General features: G+C 64.0%; 1 protein-coding gene across 1 annotated transcript; it reads left to right on the top strand.

The window, feature by feature from the left end:
* The first annotated feature begins 6,623 nt into the window (after positions 1-6,623).
* RNF126 (ring finger protein 126) lies at positions 6,624-17,164 on the top strand. The gene is made up of 9 exons (XM_032846931.1): positions 6,624-6,792; positions 13,786-13,844; positions 14,090-14,153; positions 14,416-14,660; positions 15,562-15,630; positions 15,705-15,774; positions 16,290-16,383; positions 16,477-16,592; positions 16,669-17,164. The coding sequence occupies exons 1-9, from the start codon at positions 6,718-6,720 to the stop codon at positions 16,816-16,818; spliced, it is 942 nt and encodes a 313-aa protein (XP_032702822.1). The 5' UTR covers positions 6,624-6,717; the 3' UTR covers positions 16,819-17,164.
* The last annotated feature ends 13 nt before the right edge of the window (positions 17,165-17,177 follow it).

The raw sequence follows: 17,177 nt of genomic DNA, 5'->3' as shown, positions 1-17,177 counted from the left end.
CCCTGAGACCAAGAGTTGCATGCTCTACAGACTGAACCAGCCAGGCGCCCCTAAGAGACTCTTAACTGTAGAGAACAAAGTGAGAGTTGATGGAGGGAGGTGGTGGGTGATGGGCATGAAGGAGGGCACTTGCTGGGGTGTCTGGGGGGCTCAGTTGGTTAAGTAGCTGCCTTTGGCCCCGGTCATGATCTCAGGGTCCTGGGATCGAGCCCTGTGTTGGGCTCCACGCTCAGTGGGGAGTCAGCTGGGGTTCTCTCTCTCGCTCCCCCTCTTCTTCCCCCAATTTTGCACTCTCATTCTTGCTCTCAAATAAAGAAAATCTTCAGAGAATTTAAAGAGTAGAAGCTGGAAAAGCAAGAACAGATCCCCCCACCCCCGAGACTCCAGAAGGAATTAGACTGTACCAATACCTTGATTTTAGTTCAGTGAGACCCATGTTGGACTTCTGACCTCCAGAATGAGAAGAGGAAAAGTTGTGTTGTTTTAAGTTGCCAAGTAGGGGGCAATTTGTCACAGAAGCAGTAGGCAGGCTGTACAAATTGGGCCTAGTGCCACAGCAATAGGGTCCCTGTTGGCTGGAGATAAACAAGGGAGTGAACACAAGCATGAAGGCAGGTGGCAGAGCAGAGGCCCTGGGAGCAGCAAGTCTGTGGGGCCTGCAAGGAGGTGACCTTGAGGCTTGCAGGGAGAAGGACCCTTCTGGTGGAAGCCTGGTACAGGATGTGTACCTTGGCCAGACCACATGTGACCTCTCTGTGCCCCATTTTCTCATCTGTAAAATGGGCACAAATCCCGTTACTGCCGATTCCAGCCAGGATGCTAGGGACAGTGCACGGTGCACAGCAGGGGCATGACGTGTGTGTACAGATACTTATTGATTAGCAGATAGGTGTTTGTCCAGGGGAGATGCCTGATGAGTTTTCTTTGCCACTCACCATGATGCCGTGAGACAGGCTTCCATTATACAGAGGGTGGAGGAAGGAAATCACAAAGCCCCACGTTTTTGGGACTGGCATCACTATCAGATAAGCAAGATTCCAGGACCCATGTGCTGAGCTGTGGGGCAAGGCCCTCCTATTCTGGACTGGACAATGATGGCCAGCCCCCAGATTGTGGCTGGCATCGCCCCTCTTCTGGTCCCAGCACCAGATTTTCCTTGGAGTAATCACCTCCTGTGCTCCCAACCCGAAGGATCCCAGGAGGGGGCACCAACCCAGGCTGAGCCAATTAGGGTCATCTAGCATTCAGCAAACCAGGAGGAGTCAGCTCTGAGATTTTTTTTTCTGGGAAAGAGACCCTCACTTCCTGCCTGAGCTGGAGGGGTGTGAGCCTGGAGCTGCTGGTGGCTCCTACCAAGGGCCAGGGAGAAGCCAGGCCCGTGAGACACTGAGCCAAGAGGGGCAGCAGAAATTCCCTGTACTGTGGTTGGAAGTCCTGGATCCATCTGTGCCTGAATTCCTCCACCCCAAGAAGATGAAGTCCATTTAAGCTGAGTGTCCGTCACTTGCAGTGAACAAAACCAGCTTTCACTAAGCCCGATTACATTTTATTCAAGTCGAGCCCTTAGGACCCAGAGCCGCGGATCCACAGGGGCTGTAGGAGTCACCCACACGGAAGTGCCCATCTTTGCCTCCAGGATATAGCCCCAGAGCTCTCAGGGTCACCTCCTCCCACCGTCCTCAATCGGAAGGAGGCCTGCGACAGACGCCCTCATCAACGAAAGGTCTGCTGGCCATGCGCGAGGACCGGCCGCGGTCAGGGCTCCGGCAAGCAGAGCCTTGCAGGTTCTCTCATGGGGCGTGTGATGCTGACAGCCACGGCAGCCACCGAAGCCTCGCGCGTGGCGGCCGCTCCCGGAGAGCCCGGTCGGAGCCGGGCCTGGTCAGCGCCTTCCTGGGGCCGCCCTCCGTCTCCGACGCCACGCGCGGCTCCCCGTGGCCCTCAGACGAAGACCTGGCTTTCCAGCCGGGTTCCAGGCCCTTTCCGCTCATCCAAGCCCCGCCGCCGCGACTCCTCCACGCCACCCCCAGGCCCCCCTCCCCCCGCCACCCGCGGAGCCGCCCCAACCGCCTCCCCGAAGAGGGAACAGATTCTGCACAGGAAGCAGGCAGTGTTCTTTGCAGTTGAAGATAGGGCCCACCCCCAGGCCGGAGGCGAAAGCTGACAGGCCGAACGAATCGACGTAACGTCAGCCACGCCCCTCGCTAGCCATTGGCTTAGATGCGACCATGTGACCCAGCTCTGGCCAACGGTGGGAGAGAGAGGCTGCTGGGGCGGGGCCTGGGGGACGGCGGGCAGAGCGAGGGCGCACGTGACCGGCGGACGCGGGATGTATGTGTCCAGTTCGCTGCTCTAACAAATTAGGGCGTGTCCAGTCGCGCCGCCGAGTCTGCTCGCGGCGCTGGAGGTCTGGAGTCTGCGGCGGCCTCCGCGGCCGACAGCGGGTGTGTCGGGGGTCGCAGTGAGCGGGGCACTGCTGGCCCCGCTGCCGCCCGGGGAGCGGGGGTGGGGGGACCCCTGGCCCGGCCCGGAAGCTGTCACCCTGGGCCCCCTGTGAGAGGGGGACCGTGGACGCAGTCCCGCCCCGGCGGCCGGGCACGGTTCACGGGGTGTCGTGAGCCACGAGCGCAAGCCCGTGGCCAGGCGGCTGGCTCAGCACAGTGAGGTCCCACGCGGGACGGGACAGCGCGCCGCCCTCCGCCGCGCGGTCCCCCCGTCGGTGCTTTTCCCGTGACCCCACCTCCCGCAGGGGGCGACCTCGTCCCCTCCTCCTCTCATTCATGCATCCATTCGTCCTCCTGGCCCATCCTCTGTGTTTGCCCTGGCGACCGTACGGGGAACGCAAAGAGGAAGCCCGAGCGCTCCGTTGGCCTGATCCGAGCCCGTGCCAGTGTGTCAAGGTCACGGAAGCCCGAGCGCTCCGTTGGCCTGATCCGAGCCCGTGCCAGTGTGTCAAGGTCACGGCCAAGGAATCTCCCAGCGGGATGCGGAACCGAGACCAAACCGTGGAGGTGAGCAGCCAGCGTGGATGAGGCTGCGGATGGGCCTGGGCTTCGTGTCTTTGGTGCTGATCACCCCGTTTGGTAAAGTGCTGTTGGTTCAGGTAAAGGAGTAGCCCGCTCTTGGAGGTACCCCTGGGTGTGTATGAATCAAATGAAAAAATAGAAATAAAAAATATAGACCAACAAATATAAATGAAAAGGGAAAAAAAGACATAACTGAAAAAATACAAATAAAAGATTAAAAAGAAAACCCTGCAAAACTGCAAAAGTAGCCTGTTGCCCAGTGGGGCAGTGGCCTGCCTGCTCAGGTCTCTTGCCTGCAATGTGGGTAATCCCTTTCTCTGGCCCCAAAGCCCCCCAGGGCCTCTGAGGCTTGATTTGCACCTGAGTAGGCGAGTACCTGAGCACCCGTACCCCCGAGCCAGGACAGGGCCGTGAATGCTACCAGCTCAACAAGTTGAGTGCCGCTCCAGTCCTAACTTACACGGAATCGTCCCACCAGAGACGAGGTCCTAACACTCACATGGAAAATTAAATAGCTAGAAAAAAGCTCTGAACATGGTCACTCGCCCAAAATCAAAACCCACTCCAAAGCCGGGAAAAAAGGCTGACCCTGGTAGAGGGTTAGGAGAGGCCTTTCCCCCTGAATCGTCCCCACTCAGAGGTGAAAGCTATTGTGTCCCAGGGGACAGAAGGAAACCCAGCAAGAGCCAGAGTCACCTGCCCAGGGGGGAAGCTCAGATGGTTGTTGACTGCTCTGGTAATTTCCCCTCTGCCATGAGGCTCCTGACTCAGCATGGGGCATCGGAAGGAAAGGATGCTCTAGGCAGAGCGGAGGGCACACACAAAGGTCTAGTGATGAGACAGCTGCCCTTTACAGAGGCAACTGCCGGGTAGGCAGGAGGGAGACCCATTTTAGGGATGGAAGACTGTGTCGGAGGGGCTGTCTGTCCTTGTCCTGTAGTGTCTAAGAGGGGAGCACAACTGTGTTGTGGGAAGTCGGAGGGGGGAGGCATGGCCCTGTCCTGGGGGACTCTGTAGGGCCCAGGTGCCACCTACCTCCATAATCCACAGTCAAAGACTTTTCAAGGAAATGCTGGGAAATCCATCAGGAGTCCCCTGTGTTTCATTGTGCCAGGCCATCAGAGCACCCTCCCATCTGTGCCATCAGCAGCATGGCAGCCACCCGGCCACAAATGGGTACCTGAGGGCCCCAGAACCCCAGAGCCACTGGGTTATATGCAGACACTGCCTGAGCCGGCATTCCAATGCCCCAGTTCCAGGGTAGCCTGCAGGCAGGGGCCGGTGCAGAGGACACAGAGGCCCAATGGTCAGGGCTCAAGTCCTAGCCTTGCCGCATGAACTCGTGTGCGCCCTCAGTCTCAAATGTAAGGTGGGGGGGGGTTCTCAATTGCCCTCACGTTGTCGTGCTTGCGAGAAGATTCAACTTCAGCTTCCCCCCTCCCCACCTCGCTACCCCGCACCCTGCTTACTGAGCTCCTCGTCTTACAATATACAAAATCCCGCTTCCTGTTCCCACTGCATTCACGGAGCCCCAGTAGGGGCCAGCACCCAGCAGGGACTCACTAATTATTCACGTATTCAAGAGTCTGTGGGACACTGACTTTAGGCTGAGTCGTGGTCTCAGGTTTCGGGCAATGCCATTGCTCCTCCTGGAGCTGTAGGGGATGGCTCCAGGAGAAGGAAAGGGGGTGCTGGGCATCGGGGTGCAGTATGGGAGGGGACGCCCTCAGGAAGGGGTTGGGGCAGCCTCCGGAGAAGCAAGGAAAGAGAAGGGATAGTGGGAAGGGCACTCCCAGCAGAGGGCATGACCAGACAAGGGTCCTGAGGTGGGCTGCAGCTGGGCCCACCCAAGGGAGCCAGTGAGGCTGGGCTGGGAGGGATGGGCTAGGGGCAGATGAACTCAGGGCAGGCAGCAAGGTCCTGTGAGGACCTGGGAGGCACCATGGGTACCCGTGTGTCCTTCAAGGCTCATGCAGCCCCAGAACCCCGAGGCAGGTTGTGCTATCTGCACCGAGAATGAAGTGAGCCACCCCGGGCCGCACAGCCAGCAATGCTTGGCGGGGCTCGAACACAGGCCTGCTGGTTCTGAGGCCTCTTGGGCGATACCTCATAGACTTCTGCAGAATGAAAGCATGAACGTGTTTGCAGAGTGAAATGAGCTAGGGCTGGGCATGAGACGCCTGAAGCAAACTGCCCTTCCCTGGACCTGGGGTTTCCTGGATTCCCAGTGATGGGACCAGCATGCACTCCAGTGGTCAGAGCAGGAATGCCTTGCAATCACCCCTGGACCTTGAGGGGGACAAGACTGGCTGGCAGACAAGTCCTTGTCCCTAGCCTCTTGCCATTCAAGATTCTTTATACATAGGCTCCGTTTTTAAATTTCTTGACACTCTGGTTCCAATGCCCCGCTTTTGTGGGAAGCCCAACTCCAACCTACTCCTATTTGTTCCTCAAAGCCCTGGCTCAAATGCCCCCTCCCCTAGGAAACCCTGACTGTCTCCCAAGGCAGAGCCAGCACCACCCCCAGGAACCCATCCCCTGGCCCAGTCTCATGGGACTGGGGTGTCTCCTGGAGCCACAGAGCCATTTTCACTGTCTGTTCTCCACGTTGTGTTCTCGCAGGCATCACAAGGTCCGGCACGCAGCAGGTGCTCGGTGAATGTTTTGTTGAGTGGATAAATCAATAAATGCATGATTGGGCTGGACTTAACCTCAGAATCGACCCCAGCCTGTGCTGGGTGATAATGAATTTTTGGCTGACTTATTTTGTGGGATGGGGCAGGGGGTAGGCTTCCTTCGTTTTCCGAAACAAGGCCACCCCTGGCGGGCCAGACTCCCTTATCCCGTGGATCACACTGTGGCACGGAGGCAGTCCTCCTTCAACCCCGGAACTGGCCTGTCCTCTGCATTCAGGGCACGAGTGTTTATGGAATACCTGTGTACCAGGCGCTGTCCTGAGGCCATCTGGGAACGAGACACAGCGTCCCTTCTGTGGAGCCGGCCCTACAGTTTATCAGGTGGAAAGAAGTGCTATTGAGAAAGGCATCCTGGCAGGTGACACATTTGAGCAAAGGCTGGAGAAAAGCGAGAAGAAAGCCACGCCGGTGTCTGGGGTGCACCCGCCAAGGGGCACAGCCAGTGCAAAGGGCCGGAGGTGAGAGCGCACCCGGCACCCCGTACCAGGAGGCACGGTGAGGGGACAGAAGGGCGGGCGCGGTGGTGGAAGACACCACGAGGGAAGTGAAAGCGACAGCCTGTTCCGGAGGAGAGCAGGGGCTCGACCCCACTCCAGGCACCGCCCGCCCCTTGGCCTCCTCGCCGCTTACAGCCGGGCCTCGCCCCCAGCCGCTCCCCGATCCGGGTTGCCAGGGAGACTCGGCCCCCGCCCCTCCCGGGCCCCCGCCCCTGGTCGTCCAGGCCCGGGCCCCCCCCCCCCCCCCCCCCCCGCTCCTGAAACCCCGCGCGAAAGGCGCCCGCGCTGCGTTTGTCCCTCGGCGGCCCCCGTTGCCCGGGCCGGCGCCTGCCGCGCGCGCCGCCAGCCTCGCTCCCGCGCGCTCCCCACCCCACGCCGTGCGTGCCTTGCGTGCCTTGCGTGAGCGTGCGCGGGCGCGTCGGCCGGCAAGGGAGCAGCAAACGGCCGGCGGCGGGCGCCGCGCGGGGGGCGGGCGGCGCGGAGGAGGCGGCAGTGGCCATGGCCGAGGCGTCGCCGCACCCCGGACGGTACTTCTGCCACTGCTGCTCGGTCGAGATCGTGCCGCGCCTGCCGGTGAGGCCCGGGCCGGGGCGGCGGGCGGGAGCGCTTGCTCTCGGCCTGAGGCGAGCGCGCTCCGACGGGGAAACTGAGGCCCAGGAGGCGTCGGCCCGGGTCTCTGCGGAGGTCCCGGAGGCGGGGTCCGCCGCTGGGGTCGCCGCGGTGCCGATGACCCCAGATGCGCGGCCTCCCGCCCCGGCAGGCCCTTCGGTCCCTGCTGGGGAAACTGAGGCCCGCGGAGGCCGCGTGACCTGCGCCCGGCACGCCGCCCAGCAGGAGAGAGGTGGGGGGCCCCGGGGGCCGTTCCTGGAGCGCGTGGTCGGCGCTGCGGGCGCCTGGCTGCGGGCCGCCAGCTGGAGCCTTCCCTCCCGCTTTCCCGTGGTCGCGAATGGACGGGAAGGCGGTGGACCTGGGCCCGGCCTGACAGCTGCCCCGGGCGGCTCTTGGTGCCGCGGGCCTGCGTTTTTGAGCTTCCCTGGAGCTCGGGGCGGGGGCGCTGAGGCCGGCCTTTGGCCAGGTGTTGCTTTCTGCTCATTTAGGCCCACGTTTCCCAAACCGCGTGGTGCGGCAGGGGCTGCTTGTTAAAGGTACAGTTTCCCAGGCTCCTCATCCCGGAGGTCCAGAGTGGGACCCGTGTCCCCCTGCCCCAGGCCGGCAGGGAAAGCGGCGGTCTGGTCCGACCCTCTCCTCCTTGGCAGGTGCGGAAGGTGAAACCCTGAGAAGCTCAGGCCAGCCGTGGCCCTGACGTTTGCTCCTGGGCCGATCCCGCCGGGCAGGCAGAGGGAGGTGTGGGATCGGTGTTGGGACTTACTGAGCACCTCTCCGGGCTCTCCTCACACTTCGACTCCAGCCAGGGTGCGCCCACAGTTGCCTGGCTGGTGGGTGGAGGCCGTTCCCATATCAGAGGCAGACTGGGGTCTGCCTTTCCAGCTGTGGGCACCCCAGGGGGAGGCGTCTGTCCGCGTCATCCCAGCCACAGAGGAGGAAAGTGGGCTAAGCCGGGGTTTGGAGCGGAGAGCAGGGTCTGCGCCCCGAGCCTGGGAAAGGTGGGGAGGTGTGGCTTCCAGAGGCGAGGGTCCCCCTCTTCCTCCGGAAAAGGAGGAATAAAAGGAAACCTCAGATGTGTGAGCACCTGCTGGGGGAGCTGAGACCGGCCCTACTCCCGCCCCTCCCGGAAGTCCCGCTTCTGCCTCCGGCTTTCTGCAGCCCCAGCTCGGCGTCTTTCTCCACCAGGGCGGGAAGGCGCTGGTCCCCTGACAGCTCGCCAGCCTAGCCTAATGGCATACAGCCCCTTGCAGCTGGTCTGAGCCCCGCGACGGCCCTGGGTCTCGGGCGTCCCCCACAGTGGCCTGCTTTGTGCTGGGCCGGGCGGTCTGCACAGCTGTCTGCTCTGGGCCTCTCTCCCTGGGGCCAGCACAGGGCCTGGGTCCTGTCCAGGTGTGGCCACTGCCTGGCCCTGTGGCCTTGGACCTGGAGGACCCTGACCTTTTGTAGTTGTCACCAGGCTGGTGAGGACCTTCCTTAGCAAGGAATCCAGTGGTGTGCAGATATCCTTGGCCTTTGTCCTCAGAGTTCACAGGCTGGGCAGAGAGGCCGTGTTGGATACGTGATTGGCAGGTGTTTGGTTAGGACGCTGGTAGGTCCTGTAACAGCCAGTAGCAGTGAGGAGTGTGCCTGCTCGTGGGCCTGGGGTAGGGTTCCACGCAGCTCAGGAGACCGGCCGTTGATCCACAGGGGGCACGCAGGGGGCGGAAACGCAGGCTCCGTCGACGTGGTAGCAGGGGAAGGTGGCCCCGGGGTTCGCGTGCTGCAGGGCACTGGGGCTGGCTTTTATGCAGTTCCTACCTTGGATTTTTGTCACCACTGAGGTCCCTCCAGAGGCCCTGAGACAGTGCTTGCTTTTAGGGGCTTCTCTGCAGGATCAGGCTGAGGTCGCCCCGAGCTGTGCCATGTCTCCACCATGTGGCTCTGGGCAAGGCTCTCCACTCCCTGGACCTCTGTTTCCTGGCCCGTGAGACGGGTCTGAGGAGCTAACCCGTGTCCGCTCCGTGGGCTCCAGTGGAAGCATGTGTGTGTGGAGGAGCGCCGGCCCTGACCCGCGGGGTGCACAGGGACAGGCCGGCGGGCTCGCTGGGGCGGGGCATGTGGGAGCAGGAACCAGACGGGCTGGCTGGCTTGAAGGCCTCCGAGGCTGGCACACGAGCCCAGACTTGATCCTTCCCAGGAGACGGCCGCGCTCGGGATGCAGCCGGGCTGCCGGCTTGGGTGGACCTGATTGCAGGGCTGTGGACGTGGCGCCTCTGAGGGCAGAGCCTGGCTGTGCCTGGCGTCTGCAGGGCTTCCGGGAAGTCCCACCGGGTGGACAGAGCAGGTGGCAGCGTGGAGTCCTCACTCCCTGAGCTCCCTGTGGCAGGTGGCGCCTTAAGATGGCCCTCTTTCCTCTTGTCACGTGGATGGTGACTGCTTTCCTTCTCAGAGATGTCCTGAGTGCGAGCTCAGACGGAGACCGGGCCTGGAGGGGTGCTGGGGCGAGGAGAGCCAGCCTGCCCTCGCTCTCTTCACACACCCACTGCCCTTGCTCCGGGAGGGGCCTGCAGACGTCCTGGCCTTCAGGTTTTAGCAGAATGAGTGGAGTCCTCCCCACAGAGCCCCGGGGCTGGGCCTGCCTCCCGGGCACCATGTGGCCTCATTCTGGGCCCTCTGGCCACCTGACAGCCGTGTGGGGCCCTGCCCATGGTGAGCTGTCCATTTGCAGCTGCAGAAACCGGGGCCCTGGGGAGGTTAAGGGTGGAACGGACTCCAGTGGCTTGCTGGACACGCGGAGCATGGAGTGGACGTCGGGCACTGGGGATGCCTAGGGAGCCCTGACATGTGGGCTGCCCCCCATCCCGGGGAACGTGGACCCCACCCTGCAGCCCCGAAGAGGGCTAATGTTTGCTCAGGCTCTGAAGTCAGCAGGGGCAGAAGCAGGCTGAGCCCCAAGGAGGTGGCTGGGTGCTGGGGTGAGCCGCGCCCTAGGGCACCCCAGGCCTCTGAGCCACGTGGCAGCTGAAGCGAGGGGACACCCCCAGCACAGTGCGCACACGTATCCTGTCATATGGGCTCCCGGCTAGCCGTGGTGTCTGAAGCACCCTGGGAAGACGGAGGAAGGTGGGCATGGGGACCCCTGGGGGGAAGCGAGTGCTGGGCTGTGTGCGCACATCTTCGGCTCACAGCAGGCCTCATCCTCGCCGGGTCGTGGTATGGCTCTGCACCCAGGCGTCCAGCGGTGTGCACGGCGCTCACAGATGCTCAGGGGCAGATGGAGTGTGGACGTGGGACGTGGTGGCTGCTGCTCAGACCGCGAGAAGAAAGGGCAGCGGGGCTGGGGAGTGGTGAGGGGCAGGGTCTCCTTTCCTATGGGGTCTGGGCAGGTCCCTCTGCCCAGTGACTGCTGAGAACAGCTGCGTGGGGCAGCAGGTGGCTCCTGAGGTCCGTGGGCTGGTGGGGCACAGGCTGGGACGCGGGGCTGCAGGGGCGTGGGAGGCCCATCACGGCTGTGTTTGGGCCTGAGTCTGTGTCCCTGGGGTGCGTCTGCACTGCACTCGGAGTTGTGGCTCCTGCAGGGGGCCCTGAGGGGCCCGGCCCACAGAGCCCAGCGTCACCCTAGAGCAGACCATCCTGTGGGGCCTTGCCTGGCCGTGCTGTGAAGGAGGTCGTAAATGAGGCCGGTGCCTGTTCCCGAGGGCCGTCCCAGCTGACCTGGGCGACCTGGGCGGGTCAGTCCCGTGTCTGCACCTGCGTGTCCTCCCTGTCACTGAGGAGGGGCTGAGTCGCACCTCCTAGGCACGTCGTGGGGGCTGAGCACAGGAGCAAGGCGCTCTGTGGATTGAGTGTCCGTCCTGTCCTCAGTGCTCTGGCCACCGCTGTTGGTGATGATGCTGGGGTGGTCCCCTCCTCCGAGGGGGAGAGGTCACTACTTCACCGTGAGGAGCCATGGGTTAGAGACAGGTGCTCACAGGTGAGGGCTGGGAGCCTGGGGCTGCCACCCCCTGGACCCAGGCTGGAGGGGCAGGCTCTGCCCCGCGGCGGCAAGCACTCCATCCAGGGTGTCCTTGCTGGGTTGCAGGCGTCTACTGTTGGCTACTCAGGTTGAACAAAAATCTCTGGGGTGTGCCCTTGGAGGAGGAGAGCACTGGGACACCCCCAGACCTGGTCCCTTCCTCACTGCATACAGGCAGAGGCTGGAGTCCTGCCTGACATCTTAGGGGGCCCACGGCTTAGGCCAACCTGGATTCGGCCATGGGGCTTGCACGGGGCTGGAGAGCGCTGAGGCAGGGCCCTGACCACGGCCAGCAGCTGAGCCCTAGCCCTCTGGTCCTCAGTGGCTGCTGGATCTCAGAGCCCTAGGGTTGAGGCCATCCTCCATTTACAGGTGGGGAGACCGAGGCTTGCAGCCAGGAGGTGACGTTTGAGCAGAGACCCGACTTCCGAGCGGGGGCAAGCCAGGTAGCTATCCGGGAAGAACGCTGACAAAGGGGATGGTGTGCAGGCCAGGCCGTGAGAAGAGAGGGCAGGTGGAGGTGGACTGGTGGGGCAGGGCAGCGGGGGCGGCCAGGCTGGCCTGTCCTGCGCTGACCACAGGGCAGAGTGGAGAGCAGAGAGTGGGGTGAGGAGCTTGTGCTCCCCGGGGACGCTCAGGAGCGGCCCCAAGCCTCACGGTGGGAGGAGAGGCTGCCTGTTTTGCAGCAGGTCGGGCTGCGCAGTTTGGGCTGAGGCAGCCGACACTCCGAGGCTGGCCGGGGAGGGGGCAGGCGGGGGGCGGACATGGAGGCTGGGAGCGGCCGTGCTCAGATGGGAGGGGCGGCAGCTTCCCACGAAGGCCCTCCCTAGCCCTGCCATCCCACCTGGTGACGGCAGGCACAGGTCTGGTTTCTGTCTCAACCGGAGGGCAGGTGTGGGGCGGGTGGGCTCCAGCAGGGTACAGAGAGAGCCTGGACCTTCCTGCCGACCCTGAGCCGAAGCAGCCCTGGGTGACGCCCGGTACTGTCTGTGACATGGCCATGCCAAGCTGTGGTTTGGGTCCGGGCATCCTAACTGAGGCCAGCCACAGACACCTGCAGCCACACCAGCCTGGTGCTAACCCTCCCTCCCCTAGAGGCTCTGCCAGGCAGTGAGAGCCCGCGCCCTGAGGGCTGCTCCCTCCCTGTGCCGCAAGCTGCCCCGTGCCCCCATGTCCCTGTCATGAGTGCTCCTCCTCACGGCTTTGTTGACCCACCTGCTCACGGCGTGCTCTCCGGTATTTCTTGTGTGCTCAGGAGCCCCGTACCCACCATCTCATCCAGTCCCAGAACATTCCATCAGCCCTGAGGAAACCCCGTCCCCATCAGCCATCCCTTCCCCCAGCCCCTCAGCTCCCACAAGTCCCCTTCCTGCCCGTGGAGGAGCCTGGTCTGGACGTGTCACACACGTGGACTCACACCCCGTGCGGCCTCCTGTGTCTGGTTCCCTCCCTGCGTGTTGTGGGCTCCGGGGTCTGTCCCCAGGGCAGCGCATGGGGGCCTCGCTCCTGCTGGGGCCGGGGACACTCCCGCACGTGGGTGGGCCACATCCCCCTGTGCGGGGACACTGTGCTTGTCACCACCTTTTGGCTGCCATGAGTCGTGTCGCTGTGGACGTGCACTTAGGGTTTGGTGGGACGTGTGTTTCCGTGAGTTCGGCCGTGTACGCAGCCGTGGACTCGCAGGGTCATCGGGTGACTCCGTGTGCAACTGTCCGAGGAGCTGCGGGACTGTTTCCGAAGGGACTCTCCTGCGTCACGTCCCCGCCTGCGTGGCGGCCGGCTCCGACGTCCGCACGTCCTGGCCGGCACTTGTCACTGCGTGTCGGGGTCGGGCTGTCCGGGGGGCCGTGACGTGGCGTCTCCCCGGCTCTGGTTCGCATTTCCCTGCTCCCGACGGTGTGAGCGTCCTGCTGCCGGCATCCTGCCGTCCTCGTGTCTTTGGAGAACCGCCTGTTCTGGTTCTTTGGGCATTTTTGCACTGGGTGGTTTGTGGTTTTGTTGTTGATTGTTAGGGTTTGTGTGAGTCCTGGACACCAGCTCCTGTGGCCTGTGCAGCTTCTTTCCATCTGGCTCAGGCACTGTCCTTTGGGGCCCCCTTTGCTTTTGGCGTGCAGGAAGGTGAAGGGATGTGGCCTGTGCTGTGGTGGCACCCACGGCCCTGACGGAGGGGCCTGGCACTCCCACCTGTGCCCATGGCTGCTCTGGGGCCAGTCCCCCACTGTCCAGTCACGACAGCACCCGTGGGCCAGAGGTGGGAAGGGGGAGTGCCAGTGGGAATGGGGTCACGGGCTCCGTGTGGGGGCTACTGGAATGTTCCAGAAATGCCACTGTGGGTGCCCACAGGCTCGTCCTTGTCCCTGGGTGGCACTTCCCACCTTAGGTGGCCCCCATCCTGGAACTTGGACTGTTGAGGCCTCCATAGTCCTGGGGCCCTACCGGTCACTCCTGCAACCCTTCCAGAGCTTGGTACAGGGGCCTCTCCTCTGTGTGCACGTGGTGGGGAGAGGTGCTCACAGAATGTTTTCTGTCGGTCTAAGTCGGGAGCTGCTCAGTGGGCCCACAGCAGCTGGCCTGCTACAGGCCTTGTCAGAGCCTTTAACAGCTGGTGTGGGTGAGTGGAGACCTTGAAATGACTTCTGTGATCCTGAGGAGCATGGGCCGATGGACTGTGGGATGACAGGGAGGTGACCTGGGAGCCCGGGCCTCACTGGCACCAGGGGCAGCAGGTCCAGGGGTCCCTAGTCATGGAGACACAGAGGTCGTCGCTGTGGCTGATGGAGGTCTGTGCTCATGCCCTTGCCAGGGCCACCCGGCAGGGCCGCTGCCAGTTCTTGATGCTGGCCTGGAGCAGTTTCCCAGGTGTGCCTGGAGCTTGTGCTGTGTGCCACGGCTAGAGGTGGGGGGTCCCGCTAGCTCAGCCTGGGGCAGGGGCCCTGAGACAGCGCTCACCTGCTCTCTCCCTGCAGGATTACATCTGCCCCAGATGCGAGTCTGGCTTTATCGAGGAGCTTCCGGAAGAAACCAGGTGACACTGGCCGGACCAGGCCCCTCGGGGTGCGGGCGGGGTTGTGGCTGGGACACGGGGTGCCGTTCCGCGTGCTGGTTCCGTCCTGGGCGGGCGGAGCCTGGACAGGCCACGGCGGGCGGGCGGGGGTGTGGGGAGTCAGCCTCTGCTTCCCGACCCGGGGCACGGGCAGGGCTTCAGAGGGGCATCGTGGCCCTGAGTCCCGGCGGGGCACCCCTGGTGCTGACTTGCCCCCGTCCTCCCAGGAGTACAGAGAATGGGTCTGCCCCCTCCACGGCCCCCCCAGACCAGAGCAGGCCGTCCTTTGAGGTGAGTCCAGCCCCAGGTCGTGCGCCTTTCCTGCAGGCAGCCACCCAGCCCTCCCCTCGCTGTGCAGGAGTGTCCCCCCGCCTGACCCTTGACCACCGGGCCTGACCTTCCGCCCTCCTCCCACACACGCCAGGGTCCCCCGGCGTGTCCCCATCCCCCAGAGCCCTGGGTCCGGGCGGCACCCCACGGTGCGTGGAGGACGCCTGGGCTCCCAGGTGGCAGCTCAGGGTCCCGGCCTGTGACCACGGCCCTTCCCCCGCAGAACGTGGACCAGCACCTGTTCACGCTGCCGCAGGGCTACGGCCAGTTTGCTTTCGGCATCTTTGACGACAGCTTCGAGATCCCCACGTTCCCCCCCGGGGTGCAGGCCGATGAGGGCAGGGACCCTGAGAGCCGGCGGGAGAGAGAGCAGCACTCCCGGCACCGGTATGGCGCCCGGCAGCCCCGCGCCCGCCTCACTGCACGGCGGGCTACCGGCCGGCACGAAGGCGTCCCCACGCTGGAAGGGTGAGGCGCCTGGGGGTAGCCGGCGGGTGGGATGCTCGGGGGAGTCTTGAGGCCTGCCCCGCCCCAGCTCAGGCGGACCGACCATCTGCCCTTCCGGAAGGTTCTGTGGGCACAGAGGGGTGGATGCTAGCTCTGGGGCTGACCTCTGGGCAGGGCGGTCCCCAGCACGTCCAGGCAGATTTTGCCTCAGCCCACCCTGCTGATGGGGTGCAGACGGGGACCTGGAAGTGTGGCCCAAGGGCCTGAGGACGGGCGAGAACTGGACAGCACCAAGGGCCCTTTGTCCCCTCGGTGCCCCCATCCTTCTGATGGGGTCCCTGCCTCTCCCACACGCCCCCTGCCCGGATGCCCATCTGGTTAGACACAACTGGTTCCCACTCGGGTCCTTGTCTCCCAGGGTGGTTTCTGGCGTCCCTGCTCCTCAGTGGAGCCTAGAGCTCCCTCCGTGCGGGGTCAGCACCAGGGAGGCTTCCTTGTGAGCCGAGGCGTGTTCTGAAGGACGGGGCTAAAAAGAGAACATTCCTCGGCGGGCCGGGCTTCTCGGGCAGATTCCTAGTGGGGACTTGGCCCAACACGGACCTGCGTTGTGTCACTTAAGATGGGCTCAGTTGCGCGGGCAGCCCTGGCACGCTCTGCTCTGTTGGAATCCAGCCCGGGACACAGCCTGGGCTGCGCCGATGACCCTGGTGTCCGGCGTCTGGGAGCTGCCCGGCTCCCCCAGGCCCGGGCTTCGCTGCCACCTCAGCCGGCATGTTTCGGGGCTGCTGTGAACGGGGACCTCAGGGATGCGCCCCGGGTTGTCACGTGGGGAGCAGGTGTGGTTGGTGCTCACAGATGCTGTGCGGGCCTCTGGGTGGGGGGGTGGGTGCTGAGTGCCGGCCGGCTTCCCACTCTGTTCCAGGATCATCCAGCAGCTGGTTAACGGCATCATCACCCCAGCCAGCATCCCCAGCCTGGGCCTGGGCCCTTGGTGAGTAGGTGGGCGGGTCCCCTAGCGCCCTGCCCGGCCCCTCTGCCACTTGAACCCCAGACCTCTCTGCCCAGGGGCGTCCTGCACTCAAACCCGATGGACTACGCCTGGGGGGCCAACGGCCTGGATGCCATCATCACGCAGGTACAGGGTGTGGGTGTGGTGCCTGAGGTGGGCACCGGGTGTCAACATCTTTCCTTCTGCTGAGGATGAGGCTACCAGAGGATGAAAGCGTCCCTGGTGTGGATGCCCTGCTCCCCAGTTCTCCATAACTCCCATCCTGGGGCTGGGGTGCCCCACGTGGACCTCCACGGTGTCCTGAGCTGTCCTTGGGATGGGGTGGTGCCCGTGACCCTGGCGGGCCTTGTGAGGGCTCGCACTGGGGAGGCTGTGGCGCTTGGCCAGGCCAGGATCCAGCGCCTGGGCGGGACCCCCGTTGGCGGGAGGGGTCACCCTGGGTGCAAAGTGACCCTGACTGGACGCACAGATGGGTGGGGAGGAGCGTGGGGCTCAGCTTTGTTGGGGGGGGGGCCAGGGACCTGGAAAAACACAGCCTTGGTGCTTTTGCAGGTAACCCAGCCTTGCATTTCAGAGCCCTGCGGGGCGAGGGGCCGCGCCTGCCTGCCGAGCTCCCGGCACTCTGGCCTCTTGTCTTTCAGCTCCTCAATCAGTTTGAAAACACAGGCCCCCCGCCTGCAGACAAAGAGAAAATCCAGGCCCTCCCTACCGTCCCCGTCACTGAGGAACATGTAGGTGCGTAGCTCTCGGCCGCTGGGCGGCTTTCCCTTTCCCAACACTGCCCCTCAGCAGTGCCCCGCGGGGCGCTCACGGGCTCCTGTCCCGCAGGCTCCGGGCTGGAGTGCCCCGTGTGCAAGGACGACTACGGGCTGGGGGAGCGCGTGCGGCAGCTGCCCTGCAGTCATCTCTTCCACGACGGCTGCATCGTGCCCTGGCTGCAGCAGGTGAGCGGGGGGCCGCGGCTGTGGGGATCCCCCGTGTGCTCTGCCTCTGACCCCTCCCCCCCGTGTCCCCACAAAGCACGACAGCTGCCCTGTGTGCCGGAAAAGTCTCACGGGACAGAACACGGCCACCAACCCCCCAGGCCTGACCGGCGTGAGCTTCTCGTCGTCCTCGTCGTCCTCGTCCTCCAGCTCGCCGAGCAACGAAAACCCGGCCGGCAACTCCTGAGCCCCCGCCTCCCTCCGGCTGGCCCCCAGAGTGAGCACAGGACCCCACCCGCACCGGGCCCTGTGGGGCGGTGGGGGGGGGGGGGCACCACGGAGCCGGAGCCTGGAGGTGCCCCACCTGCCTTGGCTCCCACACCGCCCCCCCCCCGCCGTGGGCAGAGACTCGGAGGACCGCCGCCTCCAGGTTGGCATCTGGCACAGGGGCCTGGGCACACGGCACCCCTGGGGGCGTCCCCAGTTCCCCTACCCATCTGTCTCTAACCTCACCCTCCACACAGCAGCGGCGGAAAGGTTTTTATAATTTTAAATTATTACCGCTTTGAAATAAACGGACGTTTGAGCTCACACGCGGCCCTGCAT

Source organism: Lontra canadensis, unplaced genomic scaffold, assembly GCF_010015895.1.
Source record: "Lontra canadensis isolate GAN:19392208 unplaced genomic scaffold, GSC_riverotter_1.0 scaffold184, whole genome shotgun sequence".
NCBI lineage: Eukaryota > Metazoa > Chordata > Mammalia > Carnivora > Mustelidae > Lontra > Lontra canadensis.
This window is presented reverse-complemented; position numbering and strand designations above follow the sequence as displayed.

What these genes read in the sequence shown, in the direction of transcription:
- RNF126 (XM_032846931.1), top strand. Translation starts at nt 6,718, where the DNA reads ATGGCCGAGGCGTCGCCGCACCCCGGACGGTACTTCTGCCACTGCTGC. An exon ending in GAGCTTCCGGAAGAAACCAG is followed by an intron (nt 13,845 to 14,089) that starts GTGACACTGGCC and finishes CCGTCCTCCCAG; the next exon opens with GAGTACAGAGAATGGGTCTG. An exon ending in TCGTGCCCTGGCTGCAGCAG is followed by an intron (nt 16,593 to 16,668) that starts GTGAGCGGGGGG and finishes GTCCCCACAAAG; the next exon opens with CACGACAGCTGCCCTGTGTG.